Source organism: Aotus nancymaae, unplaced genomic scaffold, assembly GCF_030222135.1.
Source record: "Aotus nancymaae isolate 86718 unplaced genomic scaffold, 86718_ANA_hifiasm-v0.15.2.pri h1tg000008l, whole genome shotgun sequence".
NCBI classification, from domain to species: Eukaryota; Metazoa; Chordata; class Mammalia; order Primates; family Aotidae; genus Aotus; species Aotus nancymaae.
The window spans coordinates 25646486-25674145 of NW_026988419.1; the positions used below are offsets into that span (position 1 = coordinate 25646486).

The 27660-nt window shown below is 39.1% G+C and overlaps 1 protein-coding gene across 3 annotated transcripts in view; it reads right to left on the reverse strand.

The window, feature by feature from the left end:
- Positions 1-1653: 1653 nt before the first annotated feature.
- The window catches only part of LOC105712806 (POTE ankyrin domain family member A), a 40996-nt gene continuing 14989 nt past the window's right edge, over positions 1654-27660 (reverse strand). Inside the window, exons 5-6 of one of the 3 annotated variants that reach the window (XM_021667164.2) lie at positions 19255-19468; positions 1654-2035 (exon numbers count right to left, since the gene is read on the reverse strand). In XM_021667164.2, coding sequence (XP_021522839.1) covers positions 2029-2035; positions 19255-19468 — 221 coding nt within the window. In that variant the 3' untranslated portion in view covers positions 1654-2028. The other 2 variants (XM_021667153.2, XM_021667162.2) reach the window with 2 other exon arrangements.

The window sequence follows — 27660 nt, forward strand, 5'->3', positions numbered from 1 at the left end:
ATTTGCATTTACTAAGTATATTAAGAAAAATATTTGACAATTTTAGACCAGACTTTGATTTAAACATACAAATTATTGTATGTCCAATATGATTGAAAACATTCCAGTTTTTAAAAATAGTATAGATTCTGGCAAATCTTGTAATAACTCTTTTTCTTCTGAAAAGCAGGAGACAATACTCCATTACAGATATCATTGTGAAGTTTTTTCAAACTCTAAAATTGTGTAATCTTTTCTTAATATATTAGTAAATGCAAATCAATGATAATCATGAAAAATGAAATTCACTAATATGACAGCAACATTGAGATATACATGTAAATGGAGTATTCTCAGGACATATTTATTTGATTCACCAGCAAGATGGTGAAATAGGCATTTGTATTTTTATCCCTTCTCACTCAACAGATCTTATTAATATGAAAATAAAGTGATACGAAAGGAAACAAACCCACCAAAGCTGAGATTATAAAAAAAGAGATGTCAGAAGATGAAAGAGTTTAGCATTGATCCAATACAGGTTCAGTATCAGACTGAGTTGATAGTGGGAGTCAATTTTTCAGCCAGATTGCTGGGGTTTTTCCAAGCATGGTGTCAGCATGAAAAGCCTGTGAAATTCAGGCTGAAAACAAACTCATTAATTAAAGGGATAGTTGAGAAAGCACTCTACCATTCAGTGCTTGAATTCTTTCCTCTCAATACAGGGAGTATTATAAAGATTAACCCCGGTAAAAATCTGAGGGCTAACTGACAGAGAATCTGAATGCATTGCCTGGACTCAATCAGGTATTCAGCCATGAATCCTGGTGTTCCAGGGTTGGGTTGTTCTTGTTTATTTCCAAAAATAAATTTTTCCTTAGCATTAAGCAAAGACAGACTAATGGCAATATTTACACAATTCATTTTTTTTTCTTTTTAGAGAAATACCTATGAGTGAAAGAGATTGTCAAATAGATATGTAAACACACACACAATCTATGTGATTATACACACACACACACACACCCCTCAAGAGAGGAATACCATAACTTCTTTCTAGAAAATCAATCTATTATAAATTTTAATAGGAATAATAACCAAGGATACCAGCATATAAAAAAATTAGCATAAATGAGAATAACAGTTCACCAATGGAGGAACAGTTAGCAGAAAATGTATAAAAATATATAATCGTTAGTGTCATCACTATGCATTCCTAAAGAAGAACATAAAGAATATGCCCCAAACAAAATACACAACTTCAAAATAAATGTATAAATATAGGCAGCAACCTTTTCAGTCATTAATAAAATCAATTATTTTAATCACAATATTGATCAAAAAATGGGTCTCCTGATTAAGCAATCAACAAATGACATTTAATCTTTTGGAGACTTAGATCAACTATAACACTTCAGTTATGGTGAATTGCAAATAGATAAAAGTGTATCAATCCAAACGGTTCAATATTTGATATTCTGAGGGAAGAGAGAAAATGTAGAACATAAAATGTCCAGACTTATCATATATTAAAAGTATTCATAGTGTCACAGGTTCCTTCAGGTGTTGCTTCACCAGCCAGAAACCTTTGTTGCCAGCGGCACCTCCGCTTGAGTTTTGCTAGTGCCCGCTGGGCTCATTCGGCTCACTTGGCCCGGCAGGCTGCATCCTCCCACCCTACCAGCCTGGATCCCATGCCCGCCAAGGGCGAGCCAAGTGTGGAGCAGTGAAAGATGTGTGAGCAAGCAAGCGCGGGGTCCAGCCACTGCGCACAGCCAGGTGTGCTGGCTGCTGTGGTGGGGTGGGCATGTGTTTCCAGATTTTGACACAGGCACTGGTTCCTTGCAAAGCTGTGGCTGGACCAGGTGTACTTCACTAGGCTTCTGCTGCATGCACCAGCATCTGGACAGGGGGATGTGGTGGTGGCTGAAAGCTTGGAGACACCAGGAGCTGCAGAGCCCCGAAGAGAGTGTTACCGCATGTCGCAGCCCTGGCTCAGGAAACCTTGAGGTCTGGGATTCCAGAAGGGCCACAGCTCTTCTCCTCTTCTCACTGCCTGCATCACAGTGGGCAGGGTGGGGGAGAGAAAGGATGTGGGGCATATTTGAGGGGGCTGTGTTTCAGCCCATTTGTGTCATAGCTCTTTCAGCCATGACACTCTGCTCTGGTCCAGGTTAATGGATGATATTACATAATATTTACAAAATATAGAAGAGTTCCTTTTTTTGTTGTTTTATTATTTTGGAGACGGGGTCTTACATCTCACTCTGTCACCAGGCCATAGTCTAGTGGCATGATCCTGGCTTACTGCAGCCTGTATCTCCCAGAATCAAGCAATACTCCCACCTCAGCCTCCAGAGTAGCTGGGAGCATGGGTGTGCACCACCACACCTGGCTAATTTTTCTATATTTGTAGAGATGAGGTTTCACCATGTCACTTAGGCTGGTCTCGACCTTCTAGCCTCAAGTGATCACTTTCCTTGGCCTGCAAAAGTGCTTGGATTACAGGCATGAGCTGCCGCACCCAACCGAAAGGTAATGAGCTCTAAATTTTAGCAAGCAGTCCTTTTGGATGGTCAATCACTGAAATTCAAGATATCTATTTGATGTTGTACTAATATACTAATATAGCTAATAAACTAATAACCAATATACTAATCAGGGGATAAGATAAAGTTAAAATTCAAAAGAGAGAGTAGTTTATTTGCAGAGGTATTTTAATGTCACACTGTTTTAATTTCAAGCATATCATATTTCATGTAACTGAACTGTGCTGATTATAAATGTATTGAATTAGAACTCCACATTCATATTTCATTGCTTGTAGTGCAATAATATAGCTTGGCTCTCTAAACATTTTTTCCTGTGATACCTCACACAACCTTAAAATTTACAGGTAGAAGGTTATTGGGGGTTCCTTGAAGGAGAAAGTGGCTTCTCTCCTTGATTCCATTATACTTGTGTTTTCTTTTCTCATTTGCCATGACTTCCATGTGGAGAATGTCCATAATCACTCACCTCCATCAGATTTCAACATCTTCTCGGAAATGGCTTCCCAGTGAGTTTCCCAGAGTTCATGGCAAGTTGCACTGGTACATCAGAAGGCAGAATTGCAAGAATGTCCTTTAGCTTTCCTAAGCATCTCTGCACAAGGTTTTCAGTTCATTTAATCAGCACAATAGAGGATTCTTCATTGCTTGGCTTTCATAACTTAAGGTACCTCAACAGACTTCCCTATCCAGTAACTCAGGGCCATAAACTCTTCAACAAATTCTTCAACCTGAAATTCAGGATCTGATTGGAACTGAAGAAGCTTTTTCATTTGTTTTTCTTTGCTTCTTCTGTTTCAGCCCTCAAGGGAATGATTCTTCCCTATATTTGATATTTGTTTGTTCATTAGTGTTCTTTTAACTAATTCACATTTAATTTGTAGTTATTTTTAATTATTTACATGTTAACTTTTCTCTGTTCAAGTTGTCATATGGCTTTTATCTCTTGACTTTCCCTGAATGATACATGTATTAGCACAGAAAAACAATTAAATTTGACACTAAACTCTTTTCAAAGACAGACAATAATCAGATCATTAAGGGTAGTCAAAACTATTCTTTTACACTATTTTCTTTTTGCTATCTGCTTTATGCAATATCAGCATCATTCAAAGCAATTTTTAAGGCACAAATATGGAATGAGAAGGAAAAACCTTCAAATAAACATATTTTTTTAAACACTGGGATCAAATATAGGATTAGGGATCAGAGTACTTTGTAGCTCTGAGGATGTGGCTGTCCTGTTTTTAAATGTTGGCCAACTCATTTCTCAATGTATTTCTTGAATTCATAGGTTTAAAAATACATCTGCATCTATTTTTAAATGTATACATATATTTTATTAACTTTTAACAAAAGTAATTAGTCTCAATAAACTGATCATTTCAATCATATTGATTTTTTCCATTGCTTTATCAGTTCTGGTCTTTTAACTTTTTTTATTGCAGTTTAGGTTTTGGGGTACATGTGAAGAACATGCAAGATTGTTGCATAGGTACACACATGGCAGTGTGATTTGCTGCCTTCCTCCCCATCACCTATATCTGGCATTTCTTCCCATGCTATCTCTCCCCAACTCCCCACCCCCCACTGTCCATCCCCTATTTCCCCCCAACAGACCCCAGTGTGTGATACTCCCCTCCCTGTGTCCATGTGTTCTCATTGTTCAACATCCACCTATGAGTGAGAACATGTGGTGTTTGATTTTCTGTTCTTGTGTCAGTTTGCTGAGAATGATAGTTTCCAGGTTCATCCATGTCCCTACAAAGGACTCAAATTCATCGTTTTTTATACCTTTTAAACACTGAGCCTTTCTCACTTTTTTTCCCTGAAAGCTGATTCAAAGAGGAAGAGTCTTTAAGAAACAAGTAATACTTTAAGAGACTAATTTGGGAAATTGGATATGGCATTGATGCTTTTAAATGCAGTAATCAGACTTTTTTTGAAAGCTTAATGATGGATTCAATAAATGCTATGCAAACTGTGTTATAATACATACAAAACCACAAGAATATACAATAATATATGTTTGATGAAAGTTGTAAATTTGGGAAGAGTAGTTAAACTTTTGATTAGAAAATGAGGTTTCATATCCCATAAATTTTTACCAATCAAGAATGTTGAGAATGGTATGACATTGAAATAGTTACAACTACAACTTTTTTGTATGAAGTATATATGTATATAAAAGGTCTCTATATTGGATCTAGCTCAATAGTCACAGCAATACCTTAAGGGAAGGTAACTATCTTACTACTTTTACAGGTAAAGAAACGTAGATTTAGAGTTTATGCAGTATGCCAAAAGTCACACAATTGACACGTGACAGAGATATGGTTTAAAATCAAGTTATTTGAAATTACAGTTTATATTATTTATATTTAATTTAAATTGGTTTAAAAATCAAGTTAATCCATCTTTCTAAATTTTATTAAAAACTATTCACAATATATTTGCTTCATGTTTATAAAAATGATAAATATGATTCCAGGTAAAGAAAAATTAAGTCCTTTAAATTACTCAGGTTTATTAGAAAATTAGATATATTAAAATTACTATCAATATTCCATTAGGTATTCAATGGACAGCAGTATAAGAACAGATATAGAGATATAAGAATGGGAATTTTCACTGAACATTTCCAATATCCACCCCGAACCCTACATTATGTAAGCGGGAAACGTTAATCTTTGAAATACTTTAAAACAATCCATTAAATGATTATTAACTTTTTCAGATGAGGTTTTCTTGTGACTAATATAACTTTATAATAAAAGATGTAAGCAAGATACATTTTATCTTTCTTCCAGGACTGCTACAACATTTTTACCACATAAAGTTCTTAGGAACTTAGGTGCCATTTTTTGAGCTTGGTGTGTGACATCATTCTGACAGTTAACCTCTTGCCAGTTGGGTTTTCCCAGAATCAACTTAGAGATAAAGATTGGTGTGAAAAAAATGTATTAGCAATTACTCTTAGGATATACATCTTAGTAGGAAGGAGAAGAAGCAGCATGGAACAGAGGATAAATTTGACTGCAATGCTGTTACAACAAGGTCTCTTCTCACAGTACAGACAGCTCTGTAGCTATAATAGCTTTTCAGAGTTGTCCGGTGTTGGATCAAGAGGCTGGGGCTTTATATCCACATTAGTCACTCACTAAATGTAGAGTGCTATGAAAACATGGTGGGATCTTGGTCAAGGTGACTTAAGTCCTCCCAACAGAGCAATACTATAAGGTAGAAGGATAGCGCCTTCTTCCTTGACAACTGGCTCTGAAAGCACAACTCTGAATCTACTATAGACCCTGTGGTCTAGTTTCAAATTTCAGATAAAAGTAAGGAAAAAGTATGAATGAGAAAATGTGTGTACCAAAATTTTTATAAAGTTTAAACTGCAACAAAATACCTCTACTTATATATTATTGGCCTGAATATACTATTATAATGACCTCTCCTAAAATGAGAGGGTATAAATACGTATTTATTTATAATACATTAAATTTGTCCAGCTGAAAATTGAAGATGGAGGCTATTAAAATAGATGAAAGGTATGTACATAATAATATCTAGCTTTATTTGGTACATCATAGAAAGAAGAATGCTGAATCAGAGTTGACATAACTTGCCAGGGTCAAATGTCCATGTATTAACCTCATAAACACACTAGCCTATGTTTATTTTCTTTCCACTACACACAGTTACCTTTCTATGGCGAGTAAGATGAATGTATGAACAACCCAGTTTATCATCAATTACCATAAATTACATATTCAAAGTGAAGTTACTGGGAATACCAAATAAATGCTTTCAAAATCATGCAGTTATATCATACTTCTCTTATTTAATTTACTGGCAACATCAATATTTTGGTATAAGTAGGGAATTTCATTTCCACCAACCTGGGGCTACACAGCCAAACCCCGGGGTGCGTGCCTGTAGTCTCGGCTACTTGAAGGCACTTCACCCTGGGCGACAGAAAGAGACCCTGTCACAAACAGACAGATGGACGGACGGACAGACAGACAACAAGTATATTATGTCCTTCTCAGGGTAGAAAGCAAAACTAACAGAATACAGCATTTAATTTTTTTATGTTAAATTTTAATCTTTTTTTTTATTATTATTAATTTGGAGCCCAGGTTATGAAACCAGCTAATGTTTGTATTTTTGTGGAGACAAGGTTTCCCCATGTTGCCAAGGCTGGTCTCAATCACCTGGGATCAAGGGACCCACCCGCCCTTGGCCTCCCAAAGTGCGGGGATGACAGACACCAATTATTACTATTATTGTTTGTTCCTTGTTTTTAATCGCGTGTCTTCCCGAGAGTTTCACAGCAGAGTGTTTGACTGGCTTGTTTAAATTCATTCTAGCCTGGGCGGGGGCGGTGGCTCATGCATGTAATCAATTCCAGCACTTTGGGAGATGGGCGGATCACGAGGTCAGGAGATAGAGACCATTCTGGCTAACACAGTGAAACCCCGTCTCTACTAAAAATACAAAAATCATCTGGGCATGGTGGCACATGCCTCTATTCCCAGCTACTCGGGAGGCTGAGGCAAAAAGAATCGCTTGAACCCGGGACGGAAAGGTTGCAGTGAGCCTAGATCATGCCATTGCCCTCCACCCTAGGCAACAGAGCGAGACTCCGTCTCAAAATAAATAAATAAATTCATTCATTCGTTCATTCATTCATTTGTTCTAAATAGATATGCAGGATGTCAGCTTCTGGCCTCATGGACTCTGAGCTGAGGAGTCTCGTGGTCTGTCTATTGCAGGACTGTACACGTAAGGAGTTAAAAAAAATTAAATCGTCATGTTTAAAACAACTACTTTTGTTATACGGAAATACACAGATGTACCCAAAACACAAAAACAGCTCTTCTATTTTGAAACAACTCTTTTAAAAATTGCGTTAGGCCTGGTGGGTGTGCCAGTGATCCTTTTAGGTTTCCACCTTGACCAACAGAATTTCCAGTTGGTCTCTCCTCTCTGGAAGGAAGTTTCAGATAATCTGACGGTTGGGGATTTAGACTGTGTCTCCCTGGGGCCCTGGTCGATTGCTTGTGGGAAATGCCTGGGAAGGCCCGGTGGCCCCACTGTGCTGTGGTGGAGGGAGGGCTCCATTCTTCCCCTACCCCACTCCCGCTCTGGGTGATCCCAATTCATTCCGGGTTGACACTCTCTGTTGGTAAACTTAGGGCATCACCTAGCGGCCACTGTTACTCTGAAAACCGAGGCCTCATGGAGGAAGAACGCTCAGGCCGCCTGCGCACAGCCCGGGGCAACTGTGTCTTGTCCACTGCCCGCCCCCGCCCCTCACCCCCATCTCCACCTTCCTCCCTCCCTTGCGGCCTAGGGAATCACCATTCTGACCACTGGATCTCATTGTTCTTTGATCAGATAAAAAGAATAAATAGGCCTGGTGCGGTGGCTCATGCCTGCCTGGGAGGTCGTGGCGGGTGGATCAGATGTCAGGAGTTCAAGACCAGCCTGGTCAACATAGTGAAACCCCTGCCTCTACTGAAAATACAAAAAAGTTAGCGGACCGTGGTGGCGCATGCCTGTAGTGTAGTCCCAGCTGTTCACTCACTCAGGAGGCTGAGGTAAGAGAATCACTTGAACCCAGGGGGCGGAGGTTGCACTGAGCCTGGGAGACAGAGCAAGACTGCTTCTCAAAAACATTAGAATAAGGCCGGGCGCGGTGGCTCACGCCTGTAATCCTAGCACTTTGGGAGGCCGAGGTGGGTGGATCACCTGAGGTCAGGAGTTCGAGACCAGCCTGGCCATTATGGAGAAACCCCATCTTAAAAAAAAAAACTCGCCTTTCGAGGCAGCAATGACGCTACAAATTATGTGTAATTTCTTGTTTTTCTACATTAAATTTAACGTTATTATTATTGTTGTTGTTGCTATTGTTATTATTTGAGACGGAGTCTTCCTCTGTCGCCCAGGCTGCAGTGCAGTGGCGCGATAGCGGCTCCCTCTCCTGTGATACTTTTCTTCCAAGTCCGCGCGCCCGCGATCGGTGGCTCCGGTGTCGACCAGACGTCGGAAGTGGCTGCGGGACTTCCGCCGGCTGTATCTGAGATCGACCAGCAGTCCCTCTCATCCTGGCCAACTGAGATTGCACCACACTGCACTCCAGCCTGGGCTCACTGCAACCTCCGCCTCCCAGGTTCAAGTGATTCTCCTGCCTCAGCCTCCTGAGTTGCTGGGATTATAGGTGTTCTCCAGAAAAGAAAAGAAAACAGGATGCATTTACCAAATCCTACACACCTACGCATGTGTTTTTGTTTTTTTTCCTTGTTTGGGTTTGTGTACTTTTAGTCATCAAACAAATACGCCTCCCCACACCTGTTCTCTCTCTCTCTCTCTCTTTTTTTTTTCACCTGGCCTAAAGAGACACCCATTGAAAGTAAGAAAGAGAGAGCTCCTTCCAATGATTTTAGATTTAGAGACAACATCTCACTCTGTCACCCTGGCTGGAGTACAGTGGTGCCATTATAGCTCGCTCACTGCAGTCCAGACACTCCTTGGCTCAAGAGATTCTTCTGCCTCAGCCTCCAGAGTACCTGGGACCACAGGCATGTGCCACTGTGTCCAGATCATTTATTCATTCATGCATTCATTTATCTGAGACAGGGTTTCACTAAGTTGGTCAGGCTGGTCTTGAACTCCTGACCTCAGGTGATCCGTCCACCTCAGCCTCCCAAAGTGCTGGGATGACAGGCATAAGCCACCAGACCCGGCCCCTCAGATCAGTTTTTAAATGTTTTCCACAGACAGGGTCTCATCACTTTGTTGCAATCCTCCTGACCCGGCATCTCAAAGTTTTGGGATGATGGATGGGCTCGAGCCACACTGTGCCTGGCCTCCGGGGACTGATTCGCCACCACAACTGACGTGCTAATATTTTTTTCTTTTTTTCATTCTTCTCTTTTTGAGATGGGGTCTCGCTCTGTGCCAGGCGAAGTGAGGTGCATCCCTTTGGAAGCAGCAGCAGCACCACCTTCTAGAGTCCCATTCTAATGCAGAAAGCCCTGTTTCCCTTCTAGAGTCAGAGGTGATGGCTCCCATAGCCTCAGGCTCCTCTCCATTCATTCGGAAGCATTTGCAGGCACTGCCCCATGAGAAGGCTGGCTGTGGCTGGGTGTTGGAGGATGCAGTGGGGCTGGAAGAGTCTCCTTTTCTCCTGCTTCAGCCTTCAGTAGCTGGAATGACAGGCGCGCACCACCACGCCTGGCTACTTTTCCTATTTTCAGTAGGGATGGGGTTTCACCATGTTGGTCAGGCTGGCCTCGAACTTCTGACCTCAAGTGATCCACCCTCCTGGGTCTCCCAAAGTGCTGGGATGATGGGCATGAGCCGCCAGGATTTCACCCTTGAAGAGCAAGCGCGGGGGCCAGGCACGGTGGGGTGGGTCATGCTCGTCATCCTAGCACTTTGGGAGGCCCAGGAGGGAGGGTCATGAGGTCAGAAGTTCGAGACCAGCCTGGCCAACGTGATGAAACCCCGTCTCTACTGAACATACAAACAATTTGCCGGGCATGGTGACGGACACCTGTGATCCCAGCAACTCGGGAGGCTGAGGCACGCAGGAGAATCACTTGAACCTGGGAGGTGGAGGTTGCACTGAGCTGAGATCACGCCGTTGCACTCCAGCCTGGGCGACAGGAGTGAGACTCTGTCTCAGGGGAGAGAAAGAAAAAAGAGCAAGCTCGCACCCTGCCACCTTTCACTGTGGCCAGCCCTTCCTTAGGCTCTGAATGACATGTCATTTCTGCCATAGGTTGATTCCATCGATCCCCTCTCCTCATTAGTGACTCAGTTAAGTAACTTGGACTTTGTGTCACCCCATCCTAAAGACAGATGTGTGGAATTCCACTGGGAGGGAGGGGAGAAACAGATCGGGGTATCTGGTGACCTGGGCCTGGGGGGACTGTCGTCCTTTGCTGCTTACAAAAAGGTCACGTCAGGGCAGAAGGAGAGCTTTGCCTTTGGCCCTTCGAAGGTTCGCCTGAAACGTCAACTCATCAGAGACAGATGAATCAGAAAATAGGCCAGACACGTTTCATTTCTGGGACCCGTCTTCACAGGAGTCTGCAGAATGAAGGTCCCCGGGATGATTTGGGTTCCACAGGGTGTGTCTTCTCTGACTGTAGGTCCTGAGACCTTCAGTTCTGGGGAGGGCGAGGGCCCTGCCTCTTCCATGAAAGGAAAGAGCCTGTGCTTAGAGAGGCCAAGAGAAATCTAGACAGACAGACGGGCCGTGCTGGGCTTCCCCACTTAGTGTATGATTTGGGGAGGTCGAGGCCAGGAACCCACTCGGATGGAAGGGGCATGTTTCAGACTTTTCTCTCTGTCACTTGTGGCATCTAGACTTCTTGTATTTCCCTGATAAACTCCTCAACTTAAAAATAAATGGTTAAGGAAAATCTTACCTAGCAAAACCAATCGTGGAGGTGCTAAGGAAGAAAGCTCATTACCGTGGCATACATTTCTAGACATAGGACCTATCATAGTGTGTTCGTGTGAGTGATTTCTAAGACATGGCCACTGTATCGCTACTGGACTGGGATGGCAGTGATGTTCTCGTGGTGAGACGCTGCGTGGAGCGATGTGTAGCATGCGGACTCCGATCTTAGAGGTCAGATGTGGGTGCTCTGGGATTCACCGAACTAGACTCCTGGCTGATTCACCAGAGGGTGGACTCTGGGGAACATGATTCAGAAATGCATACTAGGCCACCGGGCGTGGTGGCTCACGCCCATCATCCCAGCACTTTGGGAGACCGAGGCAGGCAGATCATCTGAAGTCGGGAGTTTGAGACCAGCTGGGGCAACATGGAGAAACCCCATCTCTACTAAAAATACAAAATTAACCGGACACGGTAGTACATGCCTGTCATCTCAAGCTACTAGGGAGGCTGAGACAGGAGAATCGCTGGAACCCAGGAGGCAGAGGTTTTGGTGAGCCAGGATCGTGCCACTGCACTCCAGCCTGGGAAACAAGAGCAGAACTTTGTGGGGGTGGGGGGAAGAAATGTGAAGTTTGGGAGTGAAAACTTGACCCCGGGACAGGAGGGAACATGCTGCAAGCTGTCTTCTCCCTGTGAAATCCACGCTGTCTCCGGGAGCATGGATTTCATGGACCTTCATTTCCCTGTAACAGGTATTGCCAGGGGCCATGATCACACCTAAGCCCAGGGGGGAAGGCAGGACACCAAGGTGGACAGCCGGTGGTGGAAACTGTGGGGCGGTGGCGTTGGGGGTGATTCCTCATGACCACCCCTGGTGGCATCCAGGGAGGCACTGCAGCCACGGGGCATCACCCACCCACCATGGATCTCTCTCCTCCAGGGCCTGAGAACATGTGGCATGATGCCCACTTCTTCCAAGGTCATAGGATGGATCCGATGTGAGGGAGAGGGAGCTTGGGCACAGGTGTGAGCTACAAATTCACAGAATGTCCACAGCCTGCCCATGTACTGACCTCTGCTGAGTCTATGCCCTGAGTCTCCCCTGCCCAGGGTCTCAAGGGCAACATGTTTGATTGGAGTGAGCAGTCACCTTTCCTAGACCCCACCTGTCTGCCTCCAAGGAGCTGATGGAATACAGAGTGCAACCACAGTTTGTCTTGACCAAAAAAAAAAAAAAAAAAAGAAACAAAGAATCAAAGCAGCAAGGTGGGTCTCCGGCTGTTCTGGAGACAGATTAGAGCTTGCAAGTCCCTCTCTGCTGCTCCCAAAGGTGTGCCAATAAAGAAGGAACAAGAAAACTGGCTGAAGCAGGCTAGTCCTTCCTTGCAGCATCCTCCTTTCCTGGGTCCCCAGTTTTTTGTCCCCTCTTGGTGGCAGAAAGACCTGAGAACACCTGAGTCAGGTCCCAGCAGAAGAGTACGCAAAATTGCTGCCTGTAACAATATGACCAATGGTGGGTTGGGCTTGGTGGCTCATTCCTTGAATTCCAGCTCTTTGAGAGGCCAATGTGAGCAGATCACTTGAGTTCAGGAGTTTGACTAGCCTGGGCAACATGGCAAAACCATGTCTCTACTAACATTACAAAACCTTACCTGGGCTTGGTGGCAGGTGCTAATAATCTCAGCTACTCAGGAGGCTGAGGCAGGAGAATCACTTGAACCCAGGAGACCAGGGTTGCAGTGAGCCAGGATCACACCACTGCACTCCAGCATGGGTGACAGAGTGAGATTCCATTTCAAACAACAACAGCAAATATGACCAATGGTAAGGATGCCTAATCACCTTATGGATCTGAGTAGGGCGATTTCCGAGTGGGAAATAGAAAAGGCCAGCTGGATTTTTCAAGATGCCTATCAGCAAAGATAAGCAGAGAGAGATTAATTAAAGAAGAAGCTATTTCAGTTTTTTAGTAGAATTGAGGTGGAATAGCAAGGAACCAGAATTTGCTGGGTGAGAAAGGACTACTGTTTCTCACTGTGGTGTCTCCAGGGAAAACCTTTCAATTCTAGGGCAGTAAAATCTGGTCTCTGGGAAAGATGAACTCAAGAATGGGGCCGTACAATCCTTTGTTAATGCCTCAGACATATTTAAGGACATACCCAAGGGAACTTCTATATATCTTATTTTTTTGAGATGAAGTTTCACTCTTTTTGCCCAAGATGGACTGCAGTTGCACGATCTTGGCTCACTGCAACCTCCGCCTCCCAGGTTCAAGGGATTCTCCTGTCTCAGCCTCCCAAGTAGCTGGGATTACTGGTATTTGCCACCATACCTGGCTAAATTTTTGTACTTTTAGTAGGAATGGGGTTTCACCATGTTAGCCACGCTGGTCTCAAATTCCTGACCTCAGGTGATCTGCCTGCCTTGGCCTCCCAAAGTTCTGGGATTACAGGTGTGAGCCACCATGCCTGGCCAGCTTCTACATATTTAAAGACACTGTGCCTCACTGAGCAGCTTCTCAGGAGCCTAAAGATAAAGAAATATCTATTCTTAAAATGTTAAAATTTCATTTATTTAGAGAAAGAGTCCCACACTATTGTCCAGGATGGAGTGCAGTGGTGTGATTTCAAAGAGAAAAAGAGAGACAGGAAGAGAAAGATAGGCTTTGAGGGACCTGTCCACAGCTATTCCAGCTCCTGCTGTGAGAGTCTTCCCAGAGGAGGCCACAGATTCTGTGGGGCAGACCAGCCACCCACACCATGCACTATCTGAATTCCCAGTCCACAGAACTACAAGAGGCAGTCATCAATTATTGTGTTAACTAACTTCATTTTGGGATGAACTTTTGTTATGCAGCAATAAATATCCAGAAAAATTTAATTTACTGACTTAGAAAATATCAAAAAATATGTTGTAAAGTGCAAAAATTTAGTGGCGAAATAACATGTATGGTGCCGGTTTTGAGAAAGAAACCTTTGTATATGGAATGCATGTACACATAGCATGTTTACACAGACTATAATTTCAATGCTTTCTGTTAACTAACTCTGGAGAATCAGTATTGAGGTGATAAATATATATATATGTATATATATTTCTTTAACTATATATTGTATTTATATATAAATGTATATTTTATATTTATGTATTTTATGAATAAGTATATATTATATATAAATGTATATACTTATATATTTATATTTTACGAATATTTTCATATAAATATTGTATATAAACTTACATACTTAAGTATTTATATTTTGTATAAATACTTATATATTTTTATTTATATATATAAATATGTATGGTTTAATTTATGTATATAAACATTTATATATTTTTATTTATGTATGCAAATATTTATATAAATGTCTTTTTATAAATGGCTTTCATAAATGAAGTATAAATGGCTTTTTATTTATTTTTTATTTTTTTTATTGCATTTTAGGTTTTGGGGTGCATGTGTTTTCCATGGCTCGTGTTTGCAGAGTCTGTTTGTGTTGTTGGTTCATTTCAACTTCTTTTCCATATTCCTTTTGTTTTCTTTTTAACTCCTCTCTACCTTTTTTGTACAACATATCTGCATTCCTTCTCTTCTCTTCTTCTTGTTTTAAGATCAATCTACAGTTAAATACAATTATATTAAAAGTTGTTTTCCTAGAAAATAAAAAAGTTTATTTTGTGATCTAGCTATTCCTGTATAGGTTTATTATTCAAATAAAATTTCTGTGTTTTTGACTGCTTTTTCTTTCTAGTTTTCATGCTTTTAATTTATTCCTTCAATCTCTCCCAAGGGATAAATACTTGAAAGGTAGAGAGGAAAGAACATCTTGCTAATTGGTGAGTTTTTGTTACTAGTAACTCCGATAAACGTTATGGAAAAGGATATTAGAAATTATTCAGTAAAGTTACAAGTTGAAAATTACCTCTTTTTCACACAGTCATAGGAACTTCTTAATTAGGACAGAATATTTCAAATTAACCAATTAGAAAGAACATACTATTTGCAAATAAACAAGTTTGTAAATTCACTAGAAGAAATTTTAATTTTCATGAAATACTGCAAGTATACCTAAAATGATTTACAGGGCAAGATGTCACCATCAGATGTCTTTAACACAATGTATATCTGCAGATTAATCCAAGACAAAGCAAAAGGGTCTCACATCTGTTAACCTAGCTGTCCCCAACCATGTTGGCACCAGGCATTGGTTCTGTGGAGGATAATTTTTCCATGGATCTGAGGTGAGGGGATGTTTCCAAAATGATTCAAGAACATTGCATTTATTGTGTACTTTACTTCTATTATTATTAATTATAATATACAATGAAATAATTATATAATTCACCATAATGTAGAATCAGTGGGAGCCATGAGCTTGTTCTCCTGCAACTACATGGTCCCATCTAGGGGTGATGGGAGACAGTGACAGATCTTCAGGCATTAGATTCTCATAAGGACTGCACAACCTAGATCCCCTGCATGAGCAGCTTACAACAGGGTAGGGTGACACTCCTAGGACAATCTAATGCCACCACTGATCTGACAGGAGGAAGAGCTCAGGCAGTAATGCAAGTGAAGGGAAGTGGCTGTAAACACTTGAACCTTTATTTCTCACCTGCCACTAATCTTCTGCTGTGTGGTCCAGTTCCTAACAGGCCAGGGATTGGTACTGGTCCGTGGCCTGGGGATTGGGAGCCCCTGTGTTAACCCATACTTTTTATATTTATTTTCTGGAAACACTTTCCACTTATATTCTTGATACCTATCTATTTTATAAACAACTCAGAAATTCCTTTTGGAACAAGACATGCTCTAATATTTAAACAATGAAGAACAACATGTATTTTAATGTAGAACAGAATTAATGTTAACTGGTATGAGAGATGTAAAATATACTAATCATTAATCACTTTCCATTTTACTTTTTATTTCATGAATACTAAGAATAAAACTGGGAATTCCTAGGCAAAGCAACTGCACAAGAGAAATGAAGAGCATCCAAACTGGAAAAGAGGAAGTAAAACTATCTCTTCCCCAGTGATGTTGTCTTATACCTAGAAAACCATAAAAACTCCTACTAAACACTCCTAGATATTTTTTTTTAGACGGAGTTTCCCTGTTGTTGCCCAGCCTAGATTGTGATGGTGTGATCTCGGCTCACTGCAACCTCCTCCTCCTGGGTTCAAGCAATTCTCCTGCCTCAGCCTCACTAGTAGCTGGAATTACAGGGACACACCACCACACGCAGCTAATTTTGTATTTTTAGTAGAGATGAGGTTTCCATGTTGGTCAGGATGGTCTTGAACTCCTGACATCAGGTGATCCGCCTGCCTCAGCCTCCCAAAGTTCTGGGATTACAGGCATGTGCCATCATGCCTGGCAGACACTCCTAGGTGTGATAAATGAATTCAGTAAAGTCTCAGAGGTTACAAAATAAATGAATACCAATCAGTGTCACCATTATACACCAACTACAACACAGCTGAGAGTAATTTCAAGAACCCAATCCCTTTTACAATGACTGCAAAAGGGTAAAATGCCTAGGAATATACTTAATGAGGGAGGTGAGTGATCTACATAAGGATAACTGGAAAACACCACTGAAGAAATAATAGATGACACAAATGAAAATACATCCTATTCATGGACTGAAAGAACTGATATTGTAAAAATGACTAGAGTGCCCAAAGCAGTCTACAGATTCCGTACAATTCCTATCAAAATACCAATGTTATTCTTCATAGAATCATTTAAATATGCTGACATTTATGTAGAGCCACCAAAAGAGCCTGAATAAAAACAGACATACCAAGCAAGAGGAACAAATATGTTGGCATCACATTACCTGACTTCAAATCATACTCTAAGCCTACAGTAACAAAAACGGCATGATACTGGTATAATAGTAGTACACAGATCAATGGAATAGAATAGACAAGTCAGAAATAAAGCCACTTACAGGCAAATGGTCTTTGAGAAAGGATACACAAAAATATGCTAGAGAAAGTACATGTTATTCAATAAATGGTGCTGGAAAAAAAAGATAGCCACATGTAAAAGAATGAAACTGGATCTCTATCTCTAACCATATACAAAAATCAATTCAAGACAGATTAAAGGCCTAAACCTAAGACCTGAAAACACTGGCCTAGGCAAAGAATTTAGCGGGAAGACCCTAAAGGCAAATGCAACAAAAATGAAAGTAAATAAATAAATAAGACCTAATTAAACTGAAAAGCTTCAGCACAGCAAAAGAAATGATCATCAGAGTAAACCAACAACCTATGGAATGAGAAAACATATTTGCAAACTATGAATCTAACAGAGGACTAATATCCATAATCTACAAGAAACTCAAACCAATCAGCAGGAAAAATACAAATAATTCCATTAAAAAGTGGGCACATGACATGAATAGACATTTCTCGAAAGAAGATGTACGAATGGTGAACGAGTATATAAAGACATGCTAAACATTTACGAGGGAAATGTAAAATGAAACAACAGTGACACATCACCTCATTGTAGCCAAACTGGCCATTATTAAAAATCAAAAAACAATAGATATTGGTGTGGATGTGGCAAAAAGAGAACAGTTATACACTGCTGGTAGGAATCCAAATTAGTACAAAATCTATGGAAAACAGTGCAGAGATTTCTCAAAGAACTAATAAAGGTACATCCTAGCATTCTCATTTCTGGGTATCTACCCAAAATAAAATAAATTATTATATCAAAAAAACACCTGCATACATATGTTTACTGCAGCACAATTCATAATATACAAAGACATGTAATCAACCAGTATCCATCAACTGGTGTCTAGAATAAAGAAAATGTGATATCTATACATATATGTATTTGTGTGTGTGTATACACACCAATACCACAGAATATTACTCAGCCATAAAGAATAATAATATAATGTTTTTTGCAGACACCTGGATAGTTAGAGGCCATTATTCTAAGTAAAGTAATCCTGGAATGAAACAACAAATACCACATGCTCTCTTTTATAAGTGGGAGCTGTGATATGGGAATGTAAAGGCAAACAGAGTGGTGCAATAACATCAGAAGCTCAGAAGAAGGAAGAATAGAAGAAAGATAAGCAATAAAAACTACCTATTGGGTGATGGGTACACTAAAATCCCAGACTTCACCACTATACAATTCATCCACATAAACATCCAGATTTCACCACTATACAATTCACCCATGTAACTTGTACCCCTAAAGCTGCTGAAATAAAAATAAATAAATTTAAACACTGAGTAAAACGAAGAACAAAATTGTATAAAGTTTTTTAAAAGTATTCTGAATTGAGACAAGTGGCCATTTCATGCTCTGTTGATTGAAGTGTAAATTAATACAAATAATATTTTTTAATTTTAATTTTTAATTTCCAGAGTACATGTGCAGAATGTGCAGGTTTGTTTCATAGGTAAACGTGTGCCATGGTGCTTTGCTGCATCTATCAATCCATCACCTAGATATTAACCCCAGCATGCATTAAATACAAATATTCCTGAGGACAATTTAGAAATATTGATCCAAGGCCTTTTTTAAAAAGTTTCCATATTTTAACTAAAAAATTCTATATTGAAGTCTTTATTTAAAGTAAGTAATTCAAAATGTAGAAAATAATTTATAGAAAAGATGTTCTGGCTGGGTGCAATGGCTCATGCCTTTAATCCCAATGCTTTGGAAGGCTCAGGCAGGAGGATTGTTGGAGGTCATCCTGGGCAACATAGTGAGACCTTGTCTTGATGAAAAGTTAAAAAAATTAGCCAGGCCTGTAAGTGTGTACCTATAGTTCTAGCTACTTAAAAAACTGAGGCGAGAGCATCCCTTGAGCCCAAAAGTTCAAAGCTGTAGTGAGCTATGATTGCACCACTGCACTCTAGCCTCAGTGAGGAGCAAAACCCTGTCTAATAATAATGTCTAATAATAGTGTCTAATAATGATAATGGTAATAATGATAATAATAATAAAAGATGTTCCTTGCAGCATTAATTCTAACACAAAACAATTTAAAACTCCACATTCAATTTGTTAAATTATGAGATTTCTGTATGGCGGACTTCTATATAGCCATTAAAATCATAATACAAAAGAATATGCAATTATTAGAAGAATCACAATGAAGAATTTGTTATATTATTCCAAGATTTTCATACTCCATGAGACCAAGACATTTTCTCCCATTAAGCCCCAGAAAGTCACGAATCACAACAATTCTCACATATATCTTTAGTATAAAATAAAAAGTTAAAATATTTTTTTAAACGAGAACATCATACCTCAAAGTGGAGTGTTCTTGCTCAAATTCACCTTTTTGATGCTGTAACTGTAATGTTGTTTCCTTTGTTTCAGATAGCTCCTTCTCTAGTACATGAATCATATTTTCTATTTGTTCAATTTCTACTGTAAGTTGTTCCTGGTGATTATTTTGAAGTTCTAGTAAGTATTCATCGGAAAGAACTGCATCCTGGATTTTTGACAGGCTAGCAGAATCTGCATCGGGGAAAACAAGGTAGAAATAAAATATATGAGTACTTTTTGGATATAAAGTCCTGTGCATTTTAACATTCACCCATCCATACACCAAACAAATATGCACTATTTCCTACCATGTGGAAGACGTTCTACTGAGCTCTGCAGATAAAACAAATGATTACTCTGCTCTTGTTTAATTTTAAGTGTACTGAAGAACAAGGACAATAAAAGTGAAATTACAAATTCAGATAGATGCTGCAAGAAAACAGTTCTACTGTCACATTGAATTTGATATATACTGGGCTCAGGAAGATCTCCCTGGAAAAGAGATGGCTACACTGAGTAATGAAGGACGAGAAGGAAGCAGGTAAGTAAAAGATGCAGAAAAACATTCCAGCCAGTCTATGGAATGTGCTGAAGCTCTGCTGCAGTCTGCTTCTGGCCACAATGGAGCAGCAGATACTGATTTACCTTCTTGTCTGAAACAGAGACAAAAAAGACAAAATACATACTACAATGATTTTCAAGAACATGGACTTTAGGTAATGAAGACAATGATCCCTGTAAGACAGGAAACAAATGAAGTAAGCCTTACAAACACCTCAGCTCCCTAACTTGACAAAGTTTCCAGGCCATGATACCAGGAGAAAAAAAACTGAGGTAGAGTCCACCAGATTCCTTTAGTTGGCACAATGAAGCCGAGAGTCTCAAAAAACCAAGGTAGACAGAAATCACAAAACAGAACACTGGAAAGATGACAGCAGTACTGGAAAAGAACATTGAAGACCTGCAAAAATACCCCCTTGGGTATTTATTTAACAGAGTAATGCACACTACATGTGTGCTAGGAAACTACTTGAGACCAGAGGAATATTTCCTTAAAAAATTAGAAGAAATAGTGCCTGTTGCTCACAATATACCAGGAAGAGTGTTCATTCCTATGACTGATACTGGAAAAATTTCACAAAGCAAAGAGTAGTGTTATCAGAAACACCTTACCTCAGAAGAGGAAAGTTAGACCAAATCATAATGCAAGACCAGAAAGATCAGGTTGTTTATAAGTAAGTCAACTGTGTCCACAAATAAATATCAAGTAGAGGCATGGAAGGTATTTTTTGAAAGCAAATTGCACTAGTAGGAATTCGATTTAAAATGTTAGGACTAGGTCAGTTACGGTGGTTCATACCTGTAATCCCAGCACTTTGGAAGGCTGAGGCAGGCAAATCACTTGAGGTCAGGAGTCCAAGACCAGCCTGACCAACACGATGAAACCCCCCCTCTAATAAAAATACAAATAAATTAGCTGGGCATCGTGGCAGACGCCTGTAACCCCAGCTTTTCAGGAGGCTGAGACAGGAGCATTGCTTGAATCCGGGAGGCAGAGGTTGTAGTGAGTGATGATCGATCTACTGCACTCCAACCTCGGCAACAGAGTGAAACTGGTCTCAAAAAAAAAAGTCAGGACTGAAAACAACACTGAGTGGAAGTAAATACAGACTAGATATCATAAAAAAGAAGATGCAAAAATTTGAGACACCAGAGAACTATGAGAAAACTTTAAGCAATAATATATATGAGAAATAATAATAATAACTATGAGAAAAGCAATAATAACTATGAGAAAACTTTAAGCAATAATGAATCCCCAAAGAGAAAGGTAGAAAGACAAAACATAAAGACAAAATGGCCAGAAACTTTCTAAACTTAATGAAAACTATAATCCCACGAATCTGGCTGGGAGAGAGGAAATGAAAGTATACTACTCTAATTTTCTTACGCCATATATGATATGATATAATATTGCCTGAACATGAGCTGTGATAAGTTAAAATCATACAGTACAAATTGTAATGCAACCACTAAGATAGCAAAAGAAGAGTTATAGCCAATAAGCCAATAAAAGAGAGATAAAATGAAATCATAAAAGTTGTATAACTAATTGAAAAGAAAGAAAAAGAAGGGAACAAAGAACAGCTGGAACTAATGAAAATCAAACAGCATGATGACAGATAAACTTAACTATTAATATATCAATAATCACATTATAAATAAAACTGGCCTTAAAACCTAAATTAAAAGACAGATTACCAAACTCTATAAAAAGCAAGATCCTACTTCATGCTACCTATAAGAAACATATTTTACATGTAAAAGTGCAAATTGGTTAAAAGAATGAAAAATATACACCACAAAAACAATTGACAAAAGAAAGCTAAGCAGGAATGGTTATGGTAATACCAGTGTAGATTTCACAGAAAACAATATTACTAGCTATAAACAACATCATTTCATAATGAAAAAATGTTCAATTAATCAAGAACACATAATCCTAAATGTTTATGTACCTAGTAACATAACAGCATCAAAAACATAGACAAAAAAAAAAACTGATAAAAGAAATAGAAAAATTCACAGGTAGAGTCTGATATTTCAATATTGCTTCCTCAATACATGATAGAAAAAAGAGGCGGAAAATCAGCAAGATGACAGTATACCTGAAGAACACTATGTTTCTCAAGTACCCTTTGAACACTTAGTAAAACAGACCATATTCTAGGCCTTTATGAAGATAAAATATATCTTCATAAGGAATTAAGTCAATGGATTTAAGTCATACAAAGTATGACCTCTGACCACAAATGAATCAAATTAGAAATCAACAACAAGATATCTCATGAAAATACTCAAAAATTTGGAAGCAAAGTAAAACACATCTAAATAACCCTAGGTCAAAGAGGTGATGCAAAGAGAAATTAGAAACTATTTTGAACTGAATAAAAATGAAAATACTGGCTGGGTGCAGTGGCTCATGCCCATAATCCCAGCACTTGGGAGGCCGAGTCAGGTGGATCATGAGGTCAGGAGTTTGAGACCAGCCTGACCAACATGCTGAAACCCCATCTAAAAATACAAAAATTAGCTGGGCATGGTGGCACACACCTGTAATCCTAGCTACTCAGGAGGCTGAGGCAGGAGAATTGCTTGAACCCAGGAGGTAGAGGTTGCAGTGAGCCAAGATTGTGCCACTGCACTCCAGCCTGGGTAACAGAGCAAGACTCTGTCTCAAAAAAAAAAAAAGAAAGAAAATACTACATGTCAGTATTTGTAGAATATAGCTACAACAGTACTTAAATAAAAAGTTAGCACTGAATGTCTATACTGGAAGACCCTCAAATCAATGGCCTTCACTTCTATCTTAAGAAAGTATAAAAGAACACATTTCAAAAGAGAGAGAGAGAGTAAATTAAACCCAAAAGAAGCAGAGGAAATGATGTAACAAACATCTGCTATGGTCTGAACATTTGTGTCCTCCCAAAACTCCTATGTTGAAACATAATCACAGAGGTGATGTTATTAGAAACTGCAGCTTTGTGGAGGCAATTACCTCACAGAACCCAAGCCCTTATGAATGGGATTAGTGCCCTTATCTAAGAGACCCCAGAGAGCTCATTCACCCCTTTTGCCATATGTAGCACACAGGGGAAAAAAGGAAACCTAGAAACCAAGAATTGGTCCCTCACCAGACACTAAATATCCCGGCACCTGGATCTTGGACTTTTCAGCCTCCAAGAATGTAAGAAATCAGTTTCTGTTGTTTGTAAGCTACCCAGTTTATGGCGTTTTGTGATAGCAGGCCAAATAGATGATGATATCAAAGATGAAACCAGTAAAACAGAGAAACAATAGGGAAAATCAGTAAAACCAAACATTTTGAGGAGGTCAATGAAAGTGACAAACCTCAATCTAACCAGGCTGATCATACCAAAAAAAAAAAAAAAAAAAAAAGAACAAATTACTAATTTCAGAAATATGTGGTTTTTTTTTTTTTTTGAAACAGAGTCTCACTCTGTTGCCCAGGTTGGAGTGCAATGGTACCATCTCCGCTCACTGCAACCTCTACCTCCCGGGTTCAAGCAATTCTCCTGCTTCAGCCTCCTCAGTAGCTGGGATTACAGGTGCCCACCACCATGCCCAGCTAATTTTTGCATTTCTACAAGAGATGGGGTCTCACCATGTTGGCCAGGCTGGTCTCAAAGTCCTCACCTCAGGTGATCCACCCGCCTTGGCCTCCTTACAGGCATGAACCACCGTGCCCGGCCCAATGTGACATTTTTCTAAATTCTACAGATATTAAAATAATAGCAAGATGATAGTTTGAGCTTTATGTAACTAACCATGACAACTTAGGTTAACTGACATATTCCTTGAAAAATAAAAATCACCAAAGCTCAATTAAGAAGAAATAGATAACCCAAATTGCCCTGTATCTACAAAAGAAAATATAGTTGAGAAAACTCCAAGCCCAGACAGCTATGCTGGTGAATTCTATCAAACATTTTAGGAAGACATAATATAATTTTACACAAACTCTCCTCACAAATATAAAGAGGAAAAATACAACACAACTTATTCTACAATGCTAGTATTACCCTGAGCCAAACGATATTACAAAAAAGAAAACTCCCTCATGAACGTTGACAAAAAATTTAACCAGTTGTTGAAGCAACCAAGATATCCTGCAATAGGTGAATGAACAACCTCTGGTACAGTCAAACAATGAACTACTATTCAATGTGAAACAGAAATGAGGTATCAGGTCATGAGAAGATGTGATGGAAACATAAATGCATATTACTAAGTGAAAGATGCCAATCTGAAAGCGATGCATTGTATGATTTCAACTATATGACATTCTCAAAAATGCAACACTGTGGATACTGTAAAAAGATCAGTGGTTGCCTGGGGTTAAGGAGGGCAGGAAAGGGCAGATAGGTGAAACACAAAGGAGTTTTAGAGCCATACAAATACTTTGTACAATACTATAATGATGAATATATGTTCTTTCCAAACCTACAGAATGTACAACACCAAGAGTGCACGCTAATATAAACTATGAACTTTGGATGATTATGACATGCCATTTTCGTTCATCAATCATATACTGTACCATCCTAGTGAGTGATACTGATAATGGGGGAGGCTATCCATTTCTGGGGACAGAAAGTACATCGACAGTCTCTGTTCCTTACTCTCAATGCTGCTGTGAACCTACAACTACATTAAAATAGTCTTTGAAAAATATCTAAACAAAATTTTGGCAAACTGAATACAAATAAATATAGGGTCATTGTTGCCCAGGTTGGTCTCAAACTCCGGCTTCAAGCAATCCTCCTGCCTTGACCTCCCAAAGTGCTGAAACTACCAGCATGAGCCACCATGTCTGGCCCCAATGATATACTTTTTAAAAGCCTACATCCTAAGTGAATGGGATTAATTCTAAAATGCAAGATTTGTTTAACATTAAAATATCAGTTATTCCCCTCATTAAAAAACTAAAAGAGAAGAGCCATATGATTATCTCAGTAGATAAAGGGCATTTGATAAAATTCAACTTCATTCTTGATCTAAAAAAAAAAAAAAACTCTCAGCAATCTAAGAATACAAACGAACTTCATCAGTGTGACACAATGCATCTATGATAAACCTACAACTAACATCTATCACCATGACAAACTGAATGCTTTCCCCATATCAGCAACAACATAGGAATGTCTGCAATTCAAACTTTAGAAAGCATTGTGCTAAAGATTCTAGCCAGTGCTGTCAGAGAAGAAAAAGAAATTAAAGTTATCCAGGTTGGAAAGAAGAGGTAAAACTGTCTTTGTTCACAACCATGATCACATAATAGGGGCAGATAAACTACAATCTGTGGGCCAGCTTCTTTCTGTAAATAATGTTTTATTGGAACACAACTGTGTTCATTAATCTATGTATCCTCCCTGGCTGCTCTCAGACTACAATGGCAGAGTTAACTAACTGCAACAGACACTATTTTGTCACAAGTCTAAAGATTTCCTATCTTTAGTAAAACAGTAGTTTGAGAATAAAAAGGTTTGATAATCTTTCTTGTGTGTATAAAATCTGATCAAATCTTCCAAAGAAGGTACTAGAACTAATAAGTAAGTTTGGCAAGGCTAGAGGATACAAAAGTCAACATACAAAAATCAGCTGTATTTTTATATACTAGCTACAAACAACCTGAAATATTTAAAAATATCATTTATAACTTCATTAAAAAATGAGATACTGATGAATCAGATAAAATATGGAAACATCAAGGCTGGGAGCAGTGGCTTACTCCTGTAATCCCAGCACCTTGAGAATCCAAGCTGGGAGGGTCACTTGAGGTCAGGAGTTCAAGACCAGTCCGGCCAACACGGTGAAACCCCAACTCTGCTAAAAATACAAAAATTAGCTGGGTACAGTGGCTCATGACTATAATCCCAGCTACTCAGGAGGTTGAGGTAGGAGAATCACTTGAACCCCAGGAGCAGAGGTTGCAGTGAGCCGAGATCACATCACTGTACTCCAGCCTGGGTGACAGAGTGAGACTTTGTCTCAAAAAAAAAAAAAAGAAAGAAAGAAAGAAAGAAAACACATATTTTTAAAACTACAAAATATTACTGAGAAAATTAAATTTGACCTATATAAATAGACAGAAACAATTTCACAGGAGTGGAAAAATGCATTATCATTAGAATGTCAATCCTCTCCCAATTAATGTACACATTCAACACAAACTCAGTCTAATTCCCAGAAGGACAGCAGGCTTTTACAAATACTAACAATCTGATTCTAAAACTCATATGGAAATACGAAAGATTTGGCATAGTCAAAATAACCCTTAAAAAAGAAGAAAGCTGAAGGGCTGATGTCAAAATTTAGTATAAATTTGCAGTAATCAAAACAGTGTGATACTGTTACAGGGAAGTATCTCTCAAAGTGTATGGTATCAAAAGTGTTTTTGGTTTTGGAATATTTGCACATATATGATGAGATATCTCAAGGATGGAACCCAAGTCTAAACCAAAATAACTTATGTTATGTACACCTTATATGCAGAGCTTACAGGTAAATTTGTGGAATACTTTTAGTAAATTTGCAAATAAAAATTTGTGTACCTGAGGTTTAGTGTAAAATTTTCTACTTGTGGTATCATGTTGGCACACAAAAAGTTTTGGATTTTGGAGAATTTCTGATTTTGGATTAGTGATGCTAGACCTACATGAAGAAAGCCAGGTAGAGGCAGTCCCCAATTTAAGATGATTCTATGTAGAATGTTTCAAATGTATGATGGCTTTATTGGGGTATTAAGTGGATTTTCAACTTATTGGTTTATCAGCTAAACTCTGGAAGAATATGTAGATCGATGGAACACACAAACAGTCCAGAAATAGACCCACAAACATAAGCCAACTTATTTTTCATAAAGGCGCAATGGCAGTGTCATGGAGAAAGGACAGCCTTTTCAATATATGCTGCTGGAACGATTAGATATCCACATCCAGAAAATGAACTTGCATCCACACCTCACTCCACATGCAAAAGTGTACACAAAGTGGATTGCAGATCTAAATGTAAAACCTAAAACTATAACAATTCTTCAAGAAAGCAGAGAAGAAAGTCTTTGAAGCCTTGTGCTGGACAAAGATTTTTTAGATACGAGACACAAAGCAAAATCCATAATTAAACAAACAGATGTATCAGACTTCATCAAAATGAAAAAACTAATATATTATTAACAAAAAGTCAAGCCACAAACTGGGAAAAATCATTCCAAAGAGCATATTTAATAAAGAAATAATATCCCAAATCTATTTTTAAAAACCTCTTAAAACTCAACAAATAAGAATAAAATCTAATTTTAAAATCTTTATAAGCTATCCAGATTAGAAAAGATGAGTCACTGAAGAAGATATACAGGAGGCAAATAAGCACATGCGAAGATGTTCAGCAGTCTTAGTCCTTAGGGTAATGCATATTCACACCATAATGACACACACAATACATACCCATTAGAATGGCTAAACCCAAAAACTAACAGCAGTATGAACAGCTCATGGTGATATGGAACAATGAGAACTGCCAAATACTGCTGATAGGAATGGAAAATAGTACAAATACTGAAACATTTAGTGGTTTCTTAGTAAGCAAATACAAAGGGACAGGAAGAAACTTTTATGGATGATGGGTTTGTTACTGCTCTTGATTATGGTAATGGTTTCACATGTGCATACATATGCCAAAACTTAAATTGTACATTTTACATACATGCAGTCTATCACATACCAGTTATACCTCACTAAAGCTATCAATTGCAAGAATAAACATTTAAGACAATGGCTAGGACATAGAGAAAAAAAGGTATC